The 21713-nt window shown below is 56.5% G+C and overlaps 1 protein-coding gene across 4 annotated transcripts in view; it reads left to right on the forward strand.

Moving 5' to 3' along the window:
* JADE2 (jade family PHD finger 2) overlaps window positions 1-21063 on the forward strand; it is a gene marked incomplete at its 5' end in the record, with an annotated part of 68330 nt that extends 47267 nt beyond the window's left edge. For 3 of the 4 annotated variants that reach the window (XM_083798915.1, XM_083798916.1, XM_083798914.1), the window contains 4 exons: window positions 5623-6084; window positions 10470-10587; window positions 14520-14648; window positions 16613-21063. In XM_083798915.1, the coding sequence (XP_083655041.1) occupies window positions 5623-6084; window positions 10470-10587; window positions 14520-14648; window positions 16613-17463 (1560 nt within the window). In that variant the 3' untranslated portion in view covers window positions 17464-21063. The remainder of the gene's footprint in view (window positions 1-5622; window positions 6085-10469; window positions 10588-14519; window positions 14649-16612) is intronic. The other variant, XM_083798917.1, reaches the window with a different exon arrangement.
* Between the last annotated feature and the right edge of the window lie 650 nt (window positions 21064-21713).

A 21713-nucleotide genomic window follows, 5' to 3' on the forward strand; every position in this document is an offset into this window, starting at 1 on the left:
CTGAGTCCTAGGAACAGACCTAACAGGGAGCGTGAGCACTGATCAGACATCATCAGGTGTTGTTTGCAGCCATTTCATACACTGAGCGCCAGGAATCCAGATGAACTTTCTTTGCATAACACGGCGATGTTGCTGTAGTGACACTAATTACCGGGACTACAGGCGACCTTGGTTTGAAGTCAGGAACTTCCAGTGGAAGGGCTTGGCACAGCTGCCAGGAACCTGCAATACTCAGGAGATTTAAAGCCCCGGCATTTCCCAAGCCAGTGGGGCTGGATGTGAGGGGGACATCAGGAAGGTCGGTGTGGGGGACATCAGGAAGCCCCAGGTTCAGGCAACCCCCCCCCCCGGCTTACCAGCTTGCAAAATAGAGTATTTAGTGCATATTACATTCCCACATGTTCTCCTGTTTTGCCACACCTAAGCAAACCACTGCAGACATCTGATTTCCTGCTCTTCCCCCGGCAGCAGCGTGCTGGCGAGGGGGCGAGGCTTTCGCATGTGAGACTAAAAGCAAGGCGCTCCGCACTCGCCTGCTACAAAGCAGGGAAGAGCTTTCAGGGCCACAAAAGGGAGCGGGAGCAGAAGCTCCAGTTCCAAACGCAGCACACTTGGTGCAGGAGCACGTGGGGAGCTTTGCTGGGTCACTCAGCAAACTCCCTGCTGCACCCTGGCCCGGGCAGTCCCTGGGGACGGGCTGGGGACCTGCGGCTGTGCGGTGCCGGTGCCTCTGCTTTCGTTGGCAGCCCAGACGTGGAAGCAGTCTTGGCATGCAGAGGGGGCATGGAATAGCCATTAAGCTTTGAAAAATTGGGAGAAAGTTTTGGATGCGTACCAATCCCGGCTAACCAGCTCCTGTACAGCGCTGGGAGCTGCACTGCAGGGGTGGGGGCTTGGGGCAGTGAACTGGGGACCAGAGCAGCCGGCTGGTGGCAGGAGGGTGATAGGAGCAGGTCTGCAGGCTCCGCTGTTGGTGCTCCTGCCTCAGGTTTCATGCTTTAAAGGGAGCTCTTTAAAAGCAATCCCCCTAGCTCGAAATGAAGCCTCGCAATACTTCTTTAAATCTCCAGCGTTGACTCACTTCTTTTTTGATGGTTCTGGGTGGATCTGCTTATTCACCCTGCCAGATGGAGATACTGTGTCATAGCAGCAACTGCTTTCAAAGAACGGAAGGGCAAGGAGAGGAGGCAAACAGGCTTGGCAGCATCAAAGAGAATTCAGCTTCTCCAAGGCTTCATCCTCTCAGCAGCAGCATCACACGTTAGCGGCGCGGTGCCTGGGACTGAATGGCTTTGCGTTAAAGGTCACCTGAAACGGAACGGGAGCTTTATTGCCCGGCGTGCCGGCAGCTAGCAGTTTATAAGCCTTCGTGAGGTTGTCCCCAGAGTGTCCGCCAGTGTCACACGAGTGCTCTCAGGATGGTTTTGCTTCAAGGGAGAAAGGGAGAAAAAAAAAAGCAGGCAGTGCCTTTGTTTGAGGATTTAAGGAGTAAATCAGCGAGCTCGCCCATAGATAAATAAACAGGCTCCATACTCACAGAGGTAGGGAGCTCTGTTTTGAGAGCTTATGTTTATGGAGCATATTTCTGATTAGTGCCTGTTTATACAGGTGTAATCTAACTACCTTTGTCAGCGTTTTAGGTTCGTGACACAGCTCTGAAAGGAGGGGGTTGTTTTCTGTTAGAGCACTTAGCTCTTGGCAGCAGGAGCTGATGCTCCAGGTGCCCGCAGGCAGGGGAAGGTCGGCCGCTGCTCCCAGGACAGGTTTTTCCCAGTGGCCGGGCAGAGCTGGGCTTGGCTGAAACGGGAGGTGGGATCCCCGGGAGGCGAGCTGGAGGAGCAGGAGCCTGTCACCCTGACAGGCACAGGGCTGCTCACGGACAAAGCACGGCTTCAGAGGAGCCGTCACTTGGGCAGAGACAAACATGAGGCGTTTCTGCACAGGCACCAAGGATCCGTGCATCAAGGTATTTGTCCCCATCCGGATTTGACCACCAAAGCAAACCCGTGAAGGGCTCTCTGCACCTCTCCAAGCCCCTGACATTGCTGCTTGCACATCGTTACTTCCCTTGTGTCTTTGTGAACCTGTGGTCACCCGGTGCAGCCGTGATGAAGGCAGTGCTCCCTTGTGCTGGGCAGCGGCGATACAGCCCTGAACGCGCACTTCTCCCTTCTCCTCCGAGGGGAAATAATGACTTCATGGTGGTTCTTGTGGTCAGACATCGGGAGATGCCAAAGAGCGTTCAGTATCCAGCAGGAATTTGCTTGTTTGCATTGCTGAACTGAAAGAGAGAGTGCCAGGAGCCGGATCCTGTGCAGCCCAAGTCCCGACGCGCCCGCGGCGAGGAGGACCCAGCACCCTCCTCGCTGGGAAAAGCGACGGGCTCCTGGTGCAGGAGCTTACCGCCGCCTTCCAGCGCAGCACAAAACGCCACGTCTCTGTTAGCTGCTGGCAGTCTTCTCCAAAGGACATACATTTTGCTGACACGATCTTCCAGCATTCTTTTTTTTTGGAGAAAATTCCCTGGGAAGTGACCTCCACCACTCCGCTGCTGGTGATCAGCTCCCTCGGAGCTGCTCGTGCCACTGCTCCTGGCCCACGCGGCTCCAAAAACTCGAAACTTCGGGGCAGGGAAGAGCAGCGTGGGTGCGCTGTGCACTCCCCAGCGTCCTCTGCCCCAGCGTGAGGTGCCCCAGCGTCCTCCCAGGGTGTTTGCGATGCTGGAAGTGCGTATTTCAGCTGAAAGGCACCGCCGGGATCCAGACCATCTGTGGTCACTAAAAATCATCTGGTAGTTCTTGTGAGGGTGCAGAAGTGTCATGTCTGATGGCTTGGCCGGGCTTCAGCACGGGTAATTAGTTTTTCCTTCCTAAATTTCCCCTGCAGTTCTGTCGGAGTAGCCACTTCCTTCCACTTCAGCCCCCAGACTGCTGCACAGCACCGCTGTAAGCTGTTAAAACAGCTGTTGGGCTTCACGGTTAGCAGCGTGTGAATTTCACTGGCAAATAAAATCATCCCGCTACTTCTTCCCAGGAAGAGTGCTTTAGGACTAATTAACAGCCCACATCAATCTCTGCTGCAGTTTTCACCGTCTCAGGATCGGGTTTGGGAATGGATTTGCTCCTGCCTGGCAGATCGGCAGCGCGTTTTGAATTCCTCGAGTGGAAGGTGCTGCGAGACGAGGCGGCACCATCGATGGTGGAGCAGATTCGGGGCCCGCAGCGGTTCGTACACCCATTTTTGAACGATTTTGTTGCGCGTGGCAGAGCCCTGCCTGCCCCCCGCAGACACCGGGTCTGTGCTGTGCTCACCGGGGCTGGATGGGGCCCTAGGTTTTTCCCGTCAGCTCCTGCAAGGCCCTTGGGTGGCTGCCGCTGACCAGGTACCTCGCTTCGTTGCCCTGTCAGCCGGGCTGCCTCAGGATTTTCCATTTGCATTTCGGGCACGGTTTCTGCCAACTGCTGCTTGCCATCTGTCGGAGGAGGAATGCAGGACGGGCGGCGTTCGCTTTGCTTTATTCCCCAGGTGCTGCGATCCTCTCCGCTGCTGCCGTGGCTCGGGCAGGGACCGTGGCTCGCGCCACCGCCGCGTGGCTGCCCCCAGCGTGGCTCCCCGCGGCGGCCAGGTGCTGTCCCCTTCCTGCGGAGGTGTTCATGCACGCAGCAGCACAGAGGGATCTCCCCGACGCTTTAAAGTACCCCTAGCTGTTAGACCAGAAGAGGCACAGTGAGTACACCGGGTGCTGCACAGCTCGGCGCGGTGAAAGTACCGTCCTGGCTACCAGACGAGAAAACTCCATCAGGGGAACTTGGCGCTGGCAAAGGCCTCCCCACCTCAGCGTGGCATTACAGCGAGAGCGAGGGACTCCACCAAGCGACGCTGCGTCTCCTTCTTGCGGTACATCGTCCTCCATGACGGCAGGAGCAGCGTGCACTTTAAAAGCCAGCACATGGCACGCGGACTCCTCTGAAAGCCCTCAGCTGCCTTCACAAGCAGCTCCAGGCTGGAGTTAGGAACGAACAGGGCGTAAATAGGGCGAGTGGAGAGAGGGGTTAATGCACCACCTGCATTTCGTGCCTGCAGGTGGGGATGCGCGCGTGGCTGGACACGGCTGGAGCAGGCGGTGCCTGCAGGACAGTCCCGGGGATGCTGAGCCCCATCCCTGGCTCCAGCAGCAGCCTCTTACTGCCTGGGGGATCGGTGCCCAGCACCCGGGGCTGTGCTGGTGCCGCTCGGGGGCTGGCCCCGCTCTTCCCGCTGGTTTCGGAGGCTTTGGAGCGGGCTGTGGAAGCGGAGGACTCGGACACCGCTTGCCAATGCTTTTCTTGGCCCCGGCAGCAGCGCGAGGCTCCTGCTTTCATAAGCACCAGCGGCTTCGTAAACAAAGTTGAGGGAAAATCTCGCAAAGCAGCCGTGTCGAAAGTTCACACGCTCGGTGACGGCGCAGCAGCAGGGGGATTCGGGGCTGATGGGACCGAGACTAGAAGCAATCAAACTTTTCCTCAACTACCACCAGCAGTTTTTCTTTTTCTTTTGGAGAACTAAAGCGCAGCGGAGCCCCAGCAAAGCTCGGCGGCGTCCTGAAGGGTCTGTGATCAACGTGCAGGGAGCTTCACGTGCCTCGGCGTGGTCGGCCTGGCCGGGGGCTGTGCCCTGCCTCCCCGCCAGAGCAATCGCCGAAACGCGGTGCCCGCGGCAATCGGCCACTCAAAATGTCTCCTTATGGCAGTTTAACTGGTCGTTAGGAGCTGGAATAGACTGATTTCGTATGGGTTATGGTTGAAATAATTAGCGGACACTGAGCCATTAAAAAACTGTTAATGAACGGAGGGGGGGGACGTGCTGAGGTGGGTACGGTACTGCGCTGCCTGCAGGCGGATTCTGTCTGTAGGAGACTGGGCTGGGTTCTGCTGTCTGGGGGGTAACTTGAGCGGGGGGTAAGTCAGGGAAATTGTCAAAAATGTCATCCGATACAAGTTTGACAACAGTCGAGTCATTCTAAAAGTTAATTTTGAACATATAGTTAGATTTGAACGTACAGAGTGTCTTCTGTTCTCTATATGGTGAACTTCCTCCTTCTTTTATTTTTCCTTTTTGTCTTTTTAATGGGGCTAATTAGAATCTGTGTAATTTCCAGGAGAAAAAGGCACCGTGCTCGGGGAGCATCGCCTGCTTCTGACATAGCACGTTTGCTTGCTCACCTTGACATCCGTACGCTCGTTAAAAACGGCGTTTTGGCTTCGGGTGCGGTAAAAGAGTGGAGCAGGTTAAGGGGTCGGGTGAAGTACAGGCGGGGATTTCTCGCTCAGGATAAATGGGCTGCCAGGCTTCGAGCATCCCACTGGCCCACGTGCTGTCTGGGGCTGCTGGAAGCTCCTGTTGGTGGTGGGGGAGAGATAACAGGGCCCAGAACGGTGCCGCAGGTAGGGTGGGAAGGGGCCCGGTGGTGTCTGGTGAGCCCTGGCTTTCTTCTGCGAGGGTTTTTGGTGTGCAGCTTCACGGGTGTGCCTGACCTGGGCAGTACCGCCATTCTGCCGCGAGCAATACCCGTTTTGGGGCACCTGGGGTAGGTGTTGTCACCCCGTCGGCGCCTCGCCCTCAGCCCTGTCCCTCTCCCCGCAGTGCTCCATGCCCGCCTGCGTCACCGCGTTCCACGTCACCTGCGCCTTCGACCACAACCTCGACATGCGGACTATTTTAGCAGACAACGACGAAGTGAAGTTCAAGTCCTTCTGCCTTGAGCACAGCACCGGTGCCACCAAACTGCCCGAGGAGGCACGGACAGAGCCCGACCAGGCCCAGCTGGACTTGGAGAAGGTCACGCTGCGGAAGCAGAAGCTCCAGCAGCTGGAGGAGGACTTCTATGAGCTCGTGAAGCCTTCGGAGGTGGCGGAGAACCTCGACCTAAGCGAGTCGCTGGTGGATTTCGTCTATCAGTACTGGAAGCTGAAGAGGAAAGCCAACTCCAACAAACCGCTGCTGACACCAAAAACGGATGAGGTGGACAACTTGGCTCAGCAGGAACAGGACGTTCTCTACCGACGCTTGAAGCTCTTCACACACCTCAGGCAAGACCTGGAGAGGGTGAGTACAGCTTTTGCCGTAACGGTGTGCCTGTAGGCTCCGTCAGGGCTGCTCTGATGGGCCCTGCTGCCTGTAGATAGGCCGAGCCCTGTTCCCTGCTGCCCCAGTCTACCCGTACGATTGCTTCCCTTCATCCGGAGCGCTGCTCAGCAGCGAGGAGCACGCGCTCCTCTCCCCGCTGCTTGTCCCCAGGCTAGCCTTTTGAAACGGGATGAAACGGCACAATCACAGAGCTGCCAGTCCGCTGCCGTGCTCGGCACGCACGGGCCATCGCCGCTGAAACGCTGCCATCGGTGAAATAGGCCTGTGGCAGTCAGCTGTGAGTTCAAAGGGAGCGATTGTCTGGGGGGTCTGAGCTCGCCCAGTGCCTGTGCAGGGAGAGGAGCATCAACTGGGGGGGCTGGGAGGATGGGGCGGATGCTGCTGCTGTCCTGAGCAGGGGCTCACCGTGCTCTTTGTAGCCTCGGAAAGGAGTCCCTGCCCTCAGAGCACAAAACCACCCTCAGATGCTTCCCAGCAGCGAGGCACGGGAACGCATCACACCTTTACAAAGGCAGGAGCGCGGTAGGAGCAAACAGCGGGGCCAGCAGGACCGGGCATACCCTGCCCTGCGTGGCCAAAAGTGGGTCAGCTCCGCGGGGAGACAGAGCAGTGCTGGGGATGCAGCATCCTGCCGCAGGGGAGGGAGCAGCAGCGCTTGCAGGGGCAGCAGGCACCAGCCAAGCAGCAGCAGCAGCAGCAGCAGCAGCGGCCGGGTGCCGGAGCCGCGGGGCTGAGCACCGCTGGCGGCATCGCGTCCCCTCGCTGCCGGAGGGAGGTCTGGCCGACATGGCTGCGCACGGGGAGGGAGCGGGGACGGGGCAGAGGCGGCCTGGAGGAGAGGAGGGGCAAGAAGGAGGCGAGAAGCGGCGAGGGGAAGAAGCGCAGCGAGCAGTGAGACAGCAGGAAGGAGCCCTGGAGGGGATGGGGGCGCGTGGTGCTGCTTCTGTCATGGGGGGACAGGGGCACAGGGAAAGGGTGGAGGGCACGGGGGGCAGGCAGGGCAGGGCTGCCAGGGCTGGGGCACCGGGTCCGAGTTCCCTTTCCTCCTCTGCTTAAAAGCCAAGCCCTGCCTGGTTCCCCCTTCTCCTGCTACTGCCGGCGGGGTGAATCCGTGGCCCCCACCTGACAAAAGGGGGAGCGGAAGCTACTGAAGGGGCTCAGGAGGTTGTTGGGAGCGGGCAGGGGAGGAGGAAAGCAGGGAAATCGCTGCTTTGCAGGGAGGTGGTGCTGCCCTGCCAAGGGACAGGATGCTGCAGGGCAGGACTGGGTGCTGCAGGGACAAGGGTGCTGCTGGGGGGCTCAGGGTGCTGCAGGGACAAGGGTCTGCAGGGTACTTGCTGCTCTCTGGGAAGTGAAGGGGGCAGCGATGCTCCCCCTGCTTATCCTGAGCCCCCTCCAAGCTGCAGTGGGTTTGTGACACAATTTAACCCATTGGTAAGCTTTGGGGGATGCTCACAGCACACCCCAGCTCAGCTCTGGCTCATCCCATCCTGACGCCATCTCATCTCCTTTTTCTCTGCCCATTTTTACCTCACCCGAGAGCCTTCTGTTTAAAAGCAGTCGGATTTCAAGCCATCAGTCTCTCTCCTGCAGCAGTATCGACCTTCATCCCTGAATACATCACTGCCATCGCTCTGCCCATCTGTTCCTCCTTGCTCCTGCCTTCACGGCATCGTGTTTGGTCTCTGTGTTGGGCTGGCTGCTCCCACCAGGACTGGGACCAGTGCAGCGTCCCCGTGCTCAGGTCGGTCCTGGCTGCAGTGGGAGCCAGCGGTGTTTGTTCAGAGCCCAAACGGGGCCAGGGCTGGCACAGACACTGCTGCTCTTCCCACATGTTCAGTGTGCCCCCAAAGTCCCCCCGCTCCTCCAGGCTGGGAGCTTCTGAAGATACAGAGCCCCTCAAACAGGGCCCGAGAAAATTGGGCGCTTGGGGTATTTGTGTGCATCCCCGTACAGACTGCTGTGCTGAGCTGTCCCGTACGGCTCTCACCTGTCCAGGGTGGATTTTGGCTGATGGCAGCCCCCAGCATCTCTCCAGGCAACATCTGAAAATGAGCCGAGGGCTGAGGTTAGCTCTGCAGATGTGCTCATGCCTCCGCAGCGTCCCGAGAGCGCCCTGCCTGCACCGAGCCGTGGTGCGTCGGGGTACGGCCCCTGGCCGTGCCAGAACCACAAGCTTTACCACGTCTCTCATTTTCCAGAGCTGCCTTCAGGCTTCGCAGGGTTATTCCCTATCAGCGTTCAGCCTCTGCCCAGCACCTCCCTGGAAGATCTGTTCGCTTGCTCTTCTTCCAAGGGGGAGATCCATACAGGCTGGCCAGGTGGAAGCCTGGTGCTGCGAAGGGGGACCCCTTTCTGTCCCATTCCCACTCACACACCCCAGGTCTCCGCCTTGCAGCCCATCCCAGCTGCCCTGCCTTGCCTACGTGGGTGGCTTGGCACCAAGCAGGGCTCGGAGAGCAGCGTCCTGTGTGGGCAGCCCTCCGACAGCATCCCCACAGCCGTGGGCTGGGGCGTCACGGTGCTGGTTTCGTGTTTTCAGCAACGAATGTGGCAGAAACAGTTGCGCTGTCAGGGCTGATGATGGTGTCTCCATCCGAGAGCTGGGTAAGCAGAATCAGCAGGACAGGTAGCTCGGAGGCAGGCGGGGCGATTGCATTGCCCTCTGCCATCCCTTATCCACCCCTTACCCCCAAAGTCAGCAAATGAAGTCTGTAGGAACTCCCGGTCCCCTGGGAATCCTAACGTAGTCCCTCTGACTTATCTCTTTGGCCCTCTTTGATTCCTCTGCATTTTTTTAAAGCTTTTTCCAGTAGCTGGTTGTTTAAATTAGCTGTACCAAAAAGCTATATGGTTTCCAGGCTTTCCTACCAGCATCTCAGCTTGGCTTGGGGAAGCAGCGCGGGGCGGTGTTTAGCTGTCTAAGTGTGTGTAAATACCAGCAGTCTCTAAGCAGAGCACAAGCGATGTTTTCTTCCAGGAATATAAAATCGCAGAGAAGAGATACCGCCAAACGCTTTGATATACCGGTTGCCAGAGGCAGTTGTTTTCCTCATAAAGAAATTTTAGTTGGATGTTTTCTTCCATCCAGAACAAAAAAAAAAAGAAGAAGAGAACGTAGTAAAATATACAGCATGTAGCTCGCTTCTCGGTATTTACAGCTAGGGGGTTGGGGAAAAAAACAAACAAAACAAAACGACAAAAGAGCTTTTCTCTCACTGCGTGTGTGTGAGTGCTCCTGAGTCGTCCCCGGGTGCTGGGATGCTGCAGCCCGCAGCTCGCCCCAACGGGCCTGCGGGAAGGCGGCCTGCGCCCCGGCCTGTGGAGGAGCCAGTGCTGGGGACGGGCACCCCGGCGTACCTGGTGCTTCCCTCTTCCATGGGGCCAGGAAGCCAAGTAAATGGTCACCAGAGCTTCCAGCAGCATCTTTATCTCGAGGCCAAAACCAAACGGTTCCTCTAAAAGCTCCGTGTTACAGCGCTCCTCCGCGGCACCCCCGCCTCTGAGATTTTCAGAGTCCCGCAGAGGATCTCAGGCCTTCGTTAGGCCTGTGAACAATTAACGGGGGATTACAGCCGTCTGTGCGTCCGTGCCGTTGCCGTACCCACGTACGATTCCTGGGTGAGGGACCTGGGCTTCTCCTGGCTCTGCTCCCTTCGTGCGCTGACGTTTAGCAAAGCCCGGCTCGAAGGATGCGCTGCCGCAGACGCTGGGAGCCAGTCGCGGCTGCTCGGAGCAGAGTGCCGCACACACGGCCCTGTTTGCCAGCCTCCGTGCCAATATCTGGGCTGAGTTGGTGCCCCTGAAAGCACAGATGCTGACGTGCAGATCCTGCTGGTGAGTTCAGGCCTGTGAAGGGGAGGTTAACGATTAACTTGCTCGTTGTTTGCGGTCAGAAGAAGGTAGGAGAGAGTGACAGCCCCGACGTGCGACAGGCTGGGCGCCGTGCAGCAGAGGGGCAGGCGTCCTGCTCGGCGCAGTGACGGTGCTGAGCACCCCATGCACGCGGGGCTTGTAATGCCACCCCAGAGATGGGTGCAGGTCGTGTTCCCCAGGGTGGCTGCTCCAGCTTGAGGGGTGGTGCCCCCAGACCTCCTTCTCCCCCCAAAACACTGGCAGGATGTGCGGGGCTCTGCAGAGAGATGTGCTGCCACAGCTGCTTTGCTTTCTGCCCCCTCCCAAAGCCCTGCCGTAACCGAGGAGCCCCGGTAGGAGTTGGTGGTGCGGCCCGGGCGAGGCCGAGATGAGAGGATGGAAACCCCGGGAGCAGAAGCAGCCGCACAGCTTCGGGGGACCTCCTTCGAGCCCTGCCTAAATGAACGCTGTTTCTTCTGTTTCTGTAGGTTAGAAATCTCTGTTACATGGTGACGAGACGGGAGAAAATGAAACACACCATTTGTAAACTCCAGGAGCAGATCTTCCATCTCCAGATGAAGCTTATTGAGAAAGATCTTTACCCAGGTCAGTACCGCTTGCAAGAGCTTGTTCTCACCGATGCTGTGAGAGCCCTCCTCCGACGCCCAAACCTCAGTCCCCCACCCAAAGGAACCCAGAGCCGCCCCTGCCCTGCTGGGCTGCAGCAGCACGGTTCGTGTGTCAGCTCCTGAAACGTGGACAGTTCTGCTCAGAAGCACACAATAAAGCCGTGCCCTGGGTGAGCGGAGTGCCGGAGGTCCGTGCTTTCACGCACCCCTCCCGATCCCCCTCTCCGCGGGCAGCACTCGGAGGAATCGTGTGGCTAGGTGCTGATGCTGACACAGCAGCCCGGGGGATGTCGTGGGGGTGCTGCCGAGGAGAGCTTTGTTCTGCCTCCTCCTTTTTGAAGTTAAGCTGCTGACGGGATGGCTTTTACCTCCTTTAACCCTGGTGGCCTGTAGTTCTTTCTCCCTGCTCCACGCACTGGTCAGCGGGGTGCATCACACAAACTTCATGCAAAGCCTCTGGCACCTTTTTTTAAGGAACTGAAATAAAGTTGCTTTCCTTCTGTCCCCCTTTTTTTTTTTTTTTTTGCTTTAATGAGCAGTGCCCGAGCCCACAGCTCCTCATCCCTCCTCCTTTTTTCAGTGGCAGCGCAGGACCCAAGCACCGTGGCTGCAGAACAGTTTTTCCAGAAGCAGCATCTGGCGCTTTGGCAGACTCTGCCGACGCTTGTTGTGTTTGTGGCTTTGGAGTTGCATTTGAAGCCATCACATGTTTGGGGTTTCTTCAGGAACTGTCTGGGCTGAGCTTTCCTTTACAAAAGTTTCCTTTGACTAAAGTCCTGGAGGCCGAGACGTGTGCGTGTTGAGACGTGTGGGGCTTGGATCCTGTGCAGATCCCTCTCCGTGGCCGGAGCTGGGCGGCATGGGGGCCTGAGGCACGCTGCAAGGAGCCAAAATCCCCCGGGGCCGCTGGGTCCCTGCACACCCACCAGCTCCCACACTGAATCTACATCACGGGCACGGCCTGGGAATATGGAAAATTGCGTTCCTGGCTTTTGTCACTAACTGGAGACCCCGCATTCTGTGTCCTGAAAGCCTCTTCCACGGGTGGATTAAAGACAGCCACAAACTTAGATCCTGATGGCGGGTGCCATTTGCCCCTGCCACCAGGCCCTGTGGCTCTGACTCAGCTTTCACCTAAAGGGCTGCTTTATTTATTTGGGGCTGCACCCCGGTTTGTGTTGGTGGCTCTCAGAAGGAGGCACCCGGTGGCTTTCCAGGAGGGCTCCTGGCAGGGTGGGGGCTCGCTGCCCGGCGAAGCTCCGGGATGCAGTGGGACCCAGCAGGTCTCCCCAGGGCCGGAGCTGGGGGTGGCACCGGGGTGACGGCTGCTGGCAGCGCTGGGCATGAGCTGGGGGAAGGCAGGGCTCCTGCTAACGCGGAGTTTGTCCTGCCTGGAGGTGAGTTGTCAGAGGTAGAGCTGTGATTCGTGCGGCAGGTTGGTGTGCAGGCTTTGTAATTGCGTTTGGATGCGAACGTTACTTTCTCGTAACCCCAAAAGGTTCGTGTTAGCCCATTAGCGTTACACTCTGAACCGGCTGAGCTGAGCTGCCGGTCTGTCCCAGGACGGGCTTTTTGGTTAAGCCTGGGCCTCCAGGGCAGCCACTGAAGCATCCCTGGTGCGGGAAGTGCAGGAGCTTGGTCCCTTGGCCCCCGGGGGTTTGAGCACTGGGGCCCCAGGACGGCAGCAGACGCCAGGCAGCCGCACTCCTCTCTGCGTCGGTGCCTGGTGTCCCCAGTCCCCTTGCCTGGAGCTAGCACCAGGCCATTCATCGCAACCCCAGATGTGGGGAGGGAATGCTGGCCCTGCTAGCAGTGACACAGCTTTCAGGTGGGAGCACGGCACCAGTCCGTGCCTTCCCCTGCGCACGAGCCGAGCGCTCATCCCCCAGTGCTGCCCTAAGCCAGGAGCGAGCACGGGGCTGGCCTCCCCGTTGCTCTTCCCACGGATAAAAGAGCGTTTCGGTGATTATTTTCTCTTGGCCCTGCCAATCCCCGCTGTGGGGTGGCACATCCCACCCCTCGGTCTGCGCCCTCCCTCCTGGGCTCCAGCAGACTCCTCCACAGGGCAGCGCCCGGCTGTGCAGACCCTCATCCCACAGGGCGCTCTCAGCATCCCCACGTTTCCTAAACCTTATCCCAGGGGGGGATACTCAGAGCTAAAGGTACTGAGCAGCCCGCAGGACCAAACCTCTGGATACCTTACTGCCCTGCCCTGCATCGTCACGAAGCGCTCAGTGGTTTGAATTCAGTGGGGAATGGTCCCTGCAGCAATCTGTGCACTGCTCCTCACCGGCTTGCCATGCACACCTGTAATTTCTTGGAGAAAGGGGGAAGTCTGCGTTATTTTGCCCGGATGAGGCCAGTTTTCAGCTCCTGTTAGTGGTAGTGACTGACCAAAATCTGCTGGGGTTACTCTAGAGGTGGTTTTGGCACAGCTTTTCCTGGAACGGCTCCCACATAAAGCTCCAAACTTGAGGGGTTTATTTTTCCCCACTGATAAATGAGGATTTCAGCAGGAGATTTTTAATCAAATCAGTGAGAGCTGCTCATGTAAAATGAACCCACCTCCCTCTCCCGTGTTTTTCTTGCATGAAGTGGAAAGTAAACACTGGCTTTGAAACATGGCTGCTGTTTTGACAGGTTCCTCCTCAAAAAGTAATGGTCGTGCTTCTCTTTAGATCCGTTGTGCTGTCTAAACAAAGTTACATTTTTATTTTGCAAGCGAAGTGAAAAATTTGCCTGCGTTTCTCCTGTTACTTGGCAGGAAAGTAGCAAATACCAGTTTTGCTTTTGCTTTTCCTTCTGCTGGTGAGCCCTTTGTTCCTGCGGGGCTCCTGGGCTGCAGATCTCCGAGCACCCAGCGCAGGCAGGTGCAGTGCAGGTGCCCTCCCCTGCTCGCCCTGCGTGTTCTTTTTTCCATCAGGAACAGCACCAAATTCGTAAAATCATTGCTCGGTAGTTGCACAGCTTGTGCAGGCTCAAGCTGTTGGCCGAGCTGTGAAAGCCTGCGTGTCTCAGCGCCAGTCCCACCAGCTGCCCAAATTCTGCTTTGAGGGCAACGTCCTTTCCTCTCCAGAAATTAATAGCTGGACTGGTGTGGGAGAATGGCCTAACAGAGTAAGTAAAAACCTTTGGAGTATTTCGCTTGGCAATACAGGTTGTACTTTTATAGGGTATGTATTTGTCCTGTTTACCCAGGAGGAATAAATCCGGTAGAAATTCAAAGCCATTTCGGAAATATTGATCTTCAGCTGAACGTCTGCATAGCTGAGAGTTACATTCCTGGCTTTCCGTGGGCAGCAGCGCTCATCTTTCCTACTCCGTTTAGTTATGTTCAATACACCGCTCAAATTTTATATCTTTGGTTATTGTATGGTACGAGTGTGAAAGGTAAAATCACAGAAAGATCTGCTTTAAAATGCTGCCGGTGCCATTGCTGCCACCCAGCTCCTTGCGGCTCGATCCCTCCCGCAGCAGGCTGGAGCGCACATAGGTGCTCCCCGTGACACTCAGACAGGTTTGGAGGGCCCCTGGCCTCCTGGAGGATCTCTGAGCAGGGTTTGGGGTTATTCCTCGTCTCCTGGAAGGTTTCTGAGCAGGGTTTGGGGTTATTTGGTCCAGGAGGGAGTTTCGGTGCGTGTGTGGTTTCCAGCGAGTCCTCTGCCTCCAGTGGCCCTGCTCCCCTGGCCGTGCCAAGCGCACATCCACAGCCCAAGCCTCTTTTTTTTTTTTTTTTATAGGCTGCAGGATTCACATTTTCTTAACCTGTAAAGATTTTTAACCTGCATTTGGCCAAAACACAGCCCAGCCTTCATCCCTGCAGGGGTGTGCCGCGGGGAGCTTGCTCGCCGCAGGGTCCCTGGTGCCTCATCTCACACGGCGTTTTCCTTTTTTTCTAAAAAATGCCAGAACAAACTGGGAAGAAGACAAAGGGTAAGAAAAGTGACCCGAGAAGGAAAGGAAGAGATGGTAGAAAAAATAGTCCTGAGAAGAAAGAGAAAAGGAAATCAGTCAACGAAACTGTGTTGGGACAACTGGGTAAGTCTGATTTTATGGGCGCTGGGCTGCCCTTGAGCGGCGTTGAGGAGCGCGGCGCGCAGCAGCCCCTGCCCCTGCCCCGGCCTGCGGCAGGGCTGTAAAACACGCCTGAAGGGGCAGGGGTGTAAAACAGCCTCGGGGGTGCACCCGGATTGGGAGAACGTGCAAGAAAAGCCGTGGTTGCGCTTGCTAGTGATAAAATCAGACTTACCCACTTCGGAGCAGGGCGAATCCCGCGCGTCTCGGTGCCGCCTTCCCAGCGCTGACAGTGAATCAGGCGCGGGGCCGTGCGTGATGCTTGTGTGCACCTCCAGCACGGTCAGTCCCGCTGGACGTGTCTGGGTCAGCCCAGAAGGTGGCTGCGTGGTGAGGAGTTCGTACGTTTCTTTGAGGGGTGAGGAGATGTGGCCTGGCCCTGCTGCCCTGCTCCGCTCCTGCGTGCTCCAGCGGGTGCTTCTGCTGCCTCCGGCTCTTCCCCTTCAGCTGCAACCTTACCAGCAGAGGAGGGGGGAAATTTTGGGGGACAAATTTTGTCAAATCACGGGGGCTCTGGGGTCTCCGAGAGAAACTGCCCTTCCATCAGCCTGTTAAACCAGGCAGTGGAGAAGAGGAGCGAGGTCTTGCAAGGCTCGCTGGGGTCTTGTCATGTCCTGGATTTTACAAAGAGCTTGAAGAATCTCTTCGGGCTGCGCTGAAGGGGGAAGATGAGCTTGGGGTGCCCTTGCCAGTGCCCTGAGCTCACCCCTACTCCTGGGTGTCGCTGCCCTGCACTCAGGCTGGGCTTCCAGCAGCTTCACACAGGCGGTTAGCCCGCGGGGCTCGCTCACCCGTGCGGAGTGACGGCACCAGGCCGCGTACTGCATGGGTGCTGGAAGGGGAGGCGATGCAAAGCTGCCACTGAACGGCAAATGCCTGCCGTCGGTCACCGTGCTGCTGCTCGGTCCTATGCTGCTGCTGGGCCGGTGCTCACCTTGCACCAAAATCCGGTCGCGTTCTTCCTCCCTCCTTAAAGCCAGCTCTCGTGCTGGGTCCCTGTCACGGGGACCAAACCGGTCGTGCTCACGCGGGTCCGTGCCTTTGGCACTGCTCCTCGGTCTGCTTATTTGGCACATTGCAGCCCACAATGCTCGTTGTTGCTCTCAGACAAAATGGCTAGGACGTTTTTCAGCTTTCTCCATGGCAGCCTGTCATCCTTGCTCCGCCTCTTCAGCTCTCACACCTTTCAGGTGTTCGGAGAGGGATCTCAGAGCTGCCTTCCCTCCGCACCGCCTTCGCACACAGCCTCAGCTGGTGCCCAGCTGCCGGACCTCCAGTCCCACCGCCCACCGTGCCAGGGGGCACCCGTGGTGCAGACAGCACTTTTTTGGGGCTGTTGGCGTGCATCTGCTGGCCCTTGGCTCTTCCCTCAGTTATTTGGGACCCGCATCTAGGCACAAGCCTTGCTGGGCTAGGATGCACTGAACTCCTAGGAGCCCGTGGGAGAGCTGGGTTGGCGCAGTGCGCTGCAGGTGGTTGGGCAGCAGGATGGGTGTCTGATGGGACCTGTCCCTGTGCAGGACCCTCTGCTGGCTTCTCAGGAGGGGACACTGACTGGTGTCTGTCTGTCCTGCTGCTTCTGCACGTCGGCGTGCGGTCCCACCGCGCTGGGGTGGTCTGGGCAGGGGTTCTCTGCAGAAAGATTCTCTGCTCAGATCCGCGGAGCGCAGCAGCGAGCATCACAGGGTATGCGGTGTGACCCCAGGGTATGTGGTTGTGTGTGGTGTGACCCCAGTGAGTCTCAAATTCACCGTTAGTGCTGGAGCAACCCCCCTCCTGGTTCCCCACATGGCACTTCACGCTTGGCGTTTTGAGTTTCTCCAGTGCCAGGGAGTTTGGCTGAGGTCTGTACGTCTCCGGTTGCACGGTCCAAGGGAAGAGCGGCTCTTTGAGGTTTCTCAGCCAGTTCTCCACTTTTGTTTTCCCAGGCCTGTCAACTTCCTTCCCCATCGACGGGACCTTCTTCAACAGCTGGCTGGCGCAGTCGGTGCAGATCACTGCCGAGAACATGGCCATGAGCGAGTGGTCCCTGAACAACGCCCACCACGAGGACAGCACCCCCGGCCTCTCCGAGGAGCTCCTGCAGGACGAGGAGACCTTGCTCAGCTTCATGATGGACCACTCCCTGAGGTCCCCCTTCAAGCAGAGCGAGGCTGCAAAGAAGGTGAAAAGCAAAACGAGAACGAACACTAAGAAAAAGCTGCCCAAGAGCAGCCTGAATGCTGTCTTCAGGAGCCAGCAAGAGGGCTCGGAGAGGTGGACTAACCACGCCAGCGACCTGTCGGATGACGCCGCCAAGCCCTTCGCCCACGACTCGAGACCTGGCAAGTCAGAGAAAGGGGCGGCGAAGCTGCCCACGGACCGCAGAGGATCGGGCGAGACAAAAAAGGCGGCGAAGAAGGGGTCTGTCCCCAAAACGAATGACCCGCAGGTCCCGTCGGGCGCGAGAGGCTGCGTCAGCAAGGAGGAGGCGGCGGCGAATTGCGCTCAGCCCGAGCCCAGCCCTGCGGCTCAAGTGCCTGACCCCGTAGGTAGCCCGAAAACCGTCGTGCGGTTCAAATTACCAAAGGAGAGCCGAGGGACTCGGCGGTCGCAGCCCCCCAAGCCCGACGGTGCCGGCGGGCCCCCCCTGCGCCGTTTCGAGGCCGAGACGGACGGCTACTTCTCCGACGCCGAGATGAGCGACTCGGACGGGGAGCCGCGGGGCGGCAGGGCGCAGCGGGGCCAGCTGGAGGCGGGCAGCGAGGAGATCGTGCGAATGAGCATCCTGGCGTCCTAACGCCGCCCGGCCGCCCGGCTCAACCCAGTCACAACTGCCATGTCCGATTTCTGCCTGGTATCGCAGCGAAAGGGGGATTTTTAATATGTATATATAGTTGGAAATTCGGCACCGTTGTCTTTCTCTTCTCTTTATGCCTGAGATACAGCTTCAGCTTCACCAACGTAGATTGCCGTGACAGTAGTTGTCCCTTCCCGGCGCGCCCCGCTCCCGGGGGACGCCAGCGCGCGGGCAGGGGTCCGGCGGCACCGGGGGCTGCGGCGGCCCCGGTCTCTGCAGGGGTGAGCGCGCATCGGGCATTATTCCAGAGGGGCAGAGAGATCTCCCCTTGGGCCGGATCAGGGGGCGAGGGCAGGGTCCGAGAGCGGCCGCCTGCGCGCGCGGAGCTGAGCGGGGAAGGAAATACCCCTGCGCGCGCGCACCGACGAGGGAGTAAAGCAAGTGATGCTAAAATAAATAACGACAAAAGCACAAAAAGCTTGTTGGAGGAAAGCGCTCGGGGTGGGCGAGAGCGACGTTACGTTTCTGTTTTTAGAGAAACCTCGGTCATTGTTTTTTCCCCTCTGCTCTGAAGCCGTCCAGGGGGCCGCGGAGCAGGATTTGTCCCTGGAGGGGGCTGGCAGGAGGTGCCCGCCTCTCCCCAGCCCCGCGCCTCCGGCCCCTCGGAGCAGCCGTAAATCCCGGGGCTTGCTCGGCCACGCTGAGGTCATTGGAAAAACTGAAGTGATTCACTCAGGTTAATTAATTGATTAGCGCTTAGCAAGCCGAAACGGAGGTGTGGGGAAGGACGGAGGAGAAAAAAATAATAATAAAATCCTTTAAAAATACCAGGGGGAGCCGGGAGTGCCGCAGCCCCGCGAGGTCGGGTGAAGTTTTTCTGCCGGCGCTGATCTCCGAGGGCTGACGTGGTCCCACCCTGCTGGGGCTGCACACCCGAGCCCCCCTGCGCTCAGCAAAGCGTTCGGCCCCGAGGCTAAATGTACCATCAGCGAGAGGGAGCGAGAGTGTTTGCCTTGACCGTTTGGTTTTCCTACGAAACGCTACAATGGAAATGGTGAATTTATTCCTCCCCATCCCTTTTTTTTTTTAATTCCTTAAATCCTGGTTACAAGCTGTTGACTCCTTGTGGGAGGGTGATTCACAGAAGCTGACATTATAAATATTACAATAATTTAATGCATAAAAATGTCCCCAATAAGCCTTAAATGTTGTTTAAAAGCCCATGTTACCTATAAGTCAGGCGAATTTCCATGTTTGCACTTAATTGCACCATTACTTCGGTTTTGGCTTCAAAGGTCACAGTTAAGTCGTGCTACGTGTTTTATTGGAGTGACCCCAGTGTGAGCTCAGGGAACAAAAAAAAAGGAATTCACTGAAACTTTTGTTGTTGTTGTTTTTTAAAAATAAAAAATGTTTAAAAAAAAACTAAAAAAAAAAAAACAAACCACAAACCTGGGACACTTCTGCAACTGGTTAAACCCATCACTTTAAACAGGAAACCTTACAATTGTCAAACAGATCAGTCAAATAATTTTGTGGATGCCAAAGAATACTTTGACAGTCAAGCAGCACAGCCAGAAACCGGAAACTTGTCACTATGGAAAATTGGAAGTTATTTAGCAACAAAGGACTGAAGACACACTCATAACACACTGCTGCGGCATTAGGTTCCAAGCTTGCTCGAAGGGATGCTGCTGCTCCTGAGACCGCATCCTGCCGTTTTGATTTCCAGTGCTTTTTGCTCATTTCACTGTGAGCTTGCTTTTGAAACTCTGAGACTCCTCTAATCGACTGTCCTGGTGTTTTAGAGTAGATCATCTTTTATCAGCCTTCAAAAGTCCTTATTATCGGTAAAATTGCAGCAAAGTAAACCAAGTACAGCCTAGCTAATCCCGGGCGGGGGGACCGCAGCGGGTGCCGAGCGCCCGCACCCAGCCCTGGGTAACCCCAGCACTCGAGGAACTGAGACTGGACGTGCCTGGGAGAGCATCTTCCTCGTGGGAACAGCGTCACACGAGTTATTAGCAGGAAAAAAAATAAAAAATAATAAATCAGCGGAACAGGAACCACCTTTGTTATAAATTAGCGTAATCCATTGAGGTTGGAAGTGAAAATCTGCTCATTAATTACGGCTCAGTATGTTCAGATAATGTTAAATACAGTAAATAGGACTTAGTTTATCTTATCAGGCTTGCTAGCTTTAGCTACAGTATCCTAGTATAAGAGTCATAACAATAATCAATATGCTGCCTTTTAATGAATCTTGCTTCCGTGTGCTTCACTCAGTTATGGTTAAAAAAAAAAAAAGCAATCCACAACTTTCACTGTACACAGCTTCACCCATCGGCTTCCGCACTACTTGTCTTCTCAGTACAGGAAAGCAAAAAGGGCGAGACCCTAAAGAACAACCAAGCTGGCACCGCCGGGGCTCCGCGCCCGCCCCAGTGCCCCAAAACAAAGCGGTTTGCGCGAAATGCTCCCAAAAGGGCAGGCGGCATGGTCTGCCAGCGGGTCGGGGGGGGAAAGCTGAGCGGGGCGAGCTCGGCAGGAGAAACCCGGGGCAGGAGAGGGGCCGTGGTGAGGGGCTGGGGGACGGGGGGGGCCGCAGGGCTGGGCGTTCGGTGGAGACGATGCACAAGGATGATATTTTTGATGATACTGTAAATGTATTTTGAAATGAATAGAAAAAAATATAATGGTTTATTTTGTTAAGAGAAATGTTGTCTTTTAAGATGTATAAACTGCAGGAATCGACATTTGCACTGTAAGAGCACCCGTCCCCTTGGAGAGGCAGCTCCGAGGGCGATGCTAAAAGCATCGGCGCCACGTGCCCCGCCGCAGAGAGTGTCACCGACCCGAACCCAGCGCCCCGGGGGCTGTGCCGAGGACGGTCCCCGTCTCGCGCACCGACTTTCCCCACGGCCCTTCGGTTTTTGCGCCTCTTCCATGGTTTTCGCCGCCTGCCGCCCCAGGGAGCGCCCCCAGCGCGGGCAGGCGAGCGTTGGTTGTTCCTTAGGGAGACGCCCGCGGTTTGCTCCATTCCACACAGACCAGACCCACTCCACATCAGTTACAGGAAACGATATGAATGTCGCAGGAGGAGAAACCCTTCTGTTTTCTTTGTTTCAAAGAACGTGATGTGCCATTTGTTAATATAAAAGAGAAATATTGAAAATATATTGAAAAGAGCAATTTTAAATTATTTTTGGCTTATGTTGCAATATTTATTTTCTTGTATTAGAAATTCCTTTGTAGAGAAAAAATGTATTTTTCATTAATGCAAAAACCTATTTCTCCTTTTTGTACATTTTCCATGTTAGTTAATCCTTAAAGCAATATAATGTTATCAAACTTGTTCTGTGTGAGACTGTATTATGCATGCTATTTGTGTTGCCTTGGACTAGCTCTGTCTGCCATTATTTTCATCCTGTTTAGATACAGTGTATGCTTTAATACACATTGGGACCATGGCCCATTGCTTATGAAAGAGAAAAAAAAAAACACAAAACAAAACAAAAAAAGGACAAAAACAAAACAAAAAACCTTTGCATTCCTCAATGTGTTGGCAAATGCAGTCAATAAAGCAGTGTTTTATGTGTGCGTGCGTCTCGGCGTGGTCTGTAGCGAGCGCGACCAAGCGGGGCAAATCCAGCGGGGGCTGAGAGTGCTGGCTCCGTGCTGCCGCCCCTGTCCTGCCCGTTATTGTCCGTGAAACGGAGCACCCAGGCTGCTGAGGAAAAGGAGGCCAGCTTAACGGATGCCCTGTGGTCAGTTTATTGCCGAAACAGTTAATCAAAGCTATCGCGGCGCGTGGGGAAGGCGCTGAAACGTTAAATCTACGGTGGGTCTTCTGGTGGGTGTGGGGAGAAGGAAAAGAAATCTGCCTTTCAACTACCGAGTCCTTGCGTTTCGCTCCTAAATGAAAAGGCGAGAGATCGCTTTATTGCGAGAGATCGCTTTATTGCAAAGGCAGGGTTTGATTGCTTTGCTCGCGCTGCCCCAGGCTCCCAGTTACCAGCTCCAGCTGCCGGCCGGCCGCGGTGCCCGCGACGCACGCCCGAGGCACCAGCGTGAACCCTGCTCCCCGCTCCCATTCCGGATCCTTCTTCTTTAATAAGTTTTCTCCTACTCTGCACAAGGAGATATTAAAGAGCTCGATTTCATAAAGCGAGGCGAGGGCCAGCCCGCTGCTCGGCTGTGCGCAACGGCCCCGCTCTTCGAGAGCCGTCCGACGGTGCCAGCGGTGGCGC

Source organism: Anser anser (genome assembly GCF_964211835.1).
Source record: "Anser anser genome assembly, chromosome: 14".
Lineage (NCBI taxonomy): Eukaryota > Metazoa > Chordata > Aves > Anseriformes > Anatidae > Anser > Anser anser.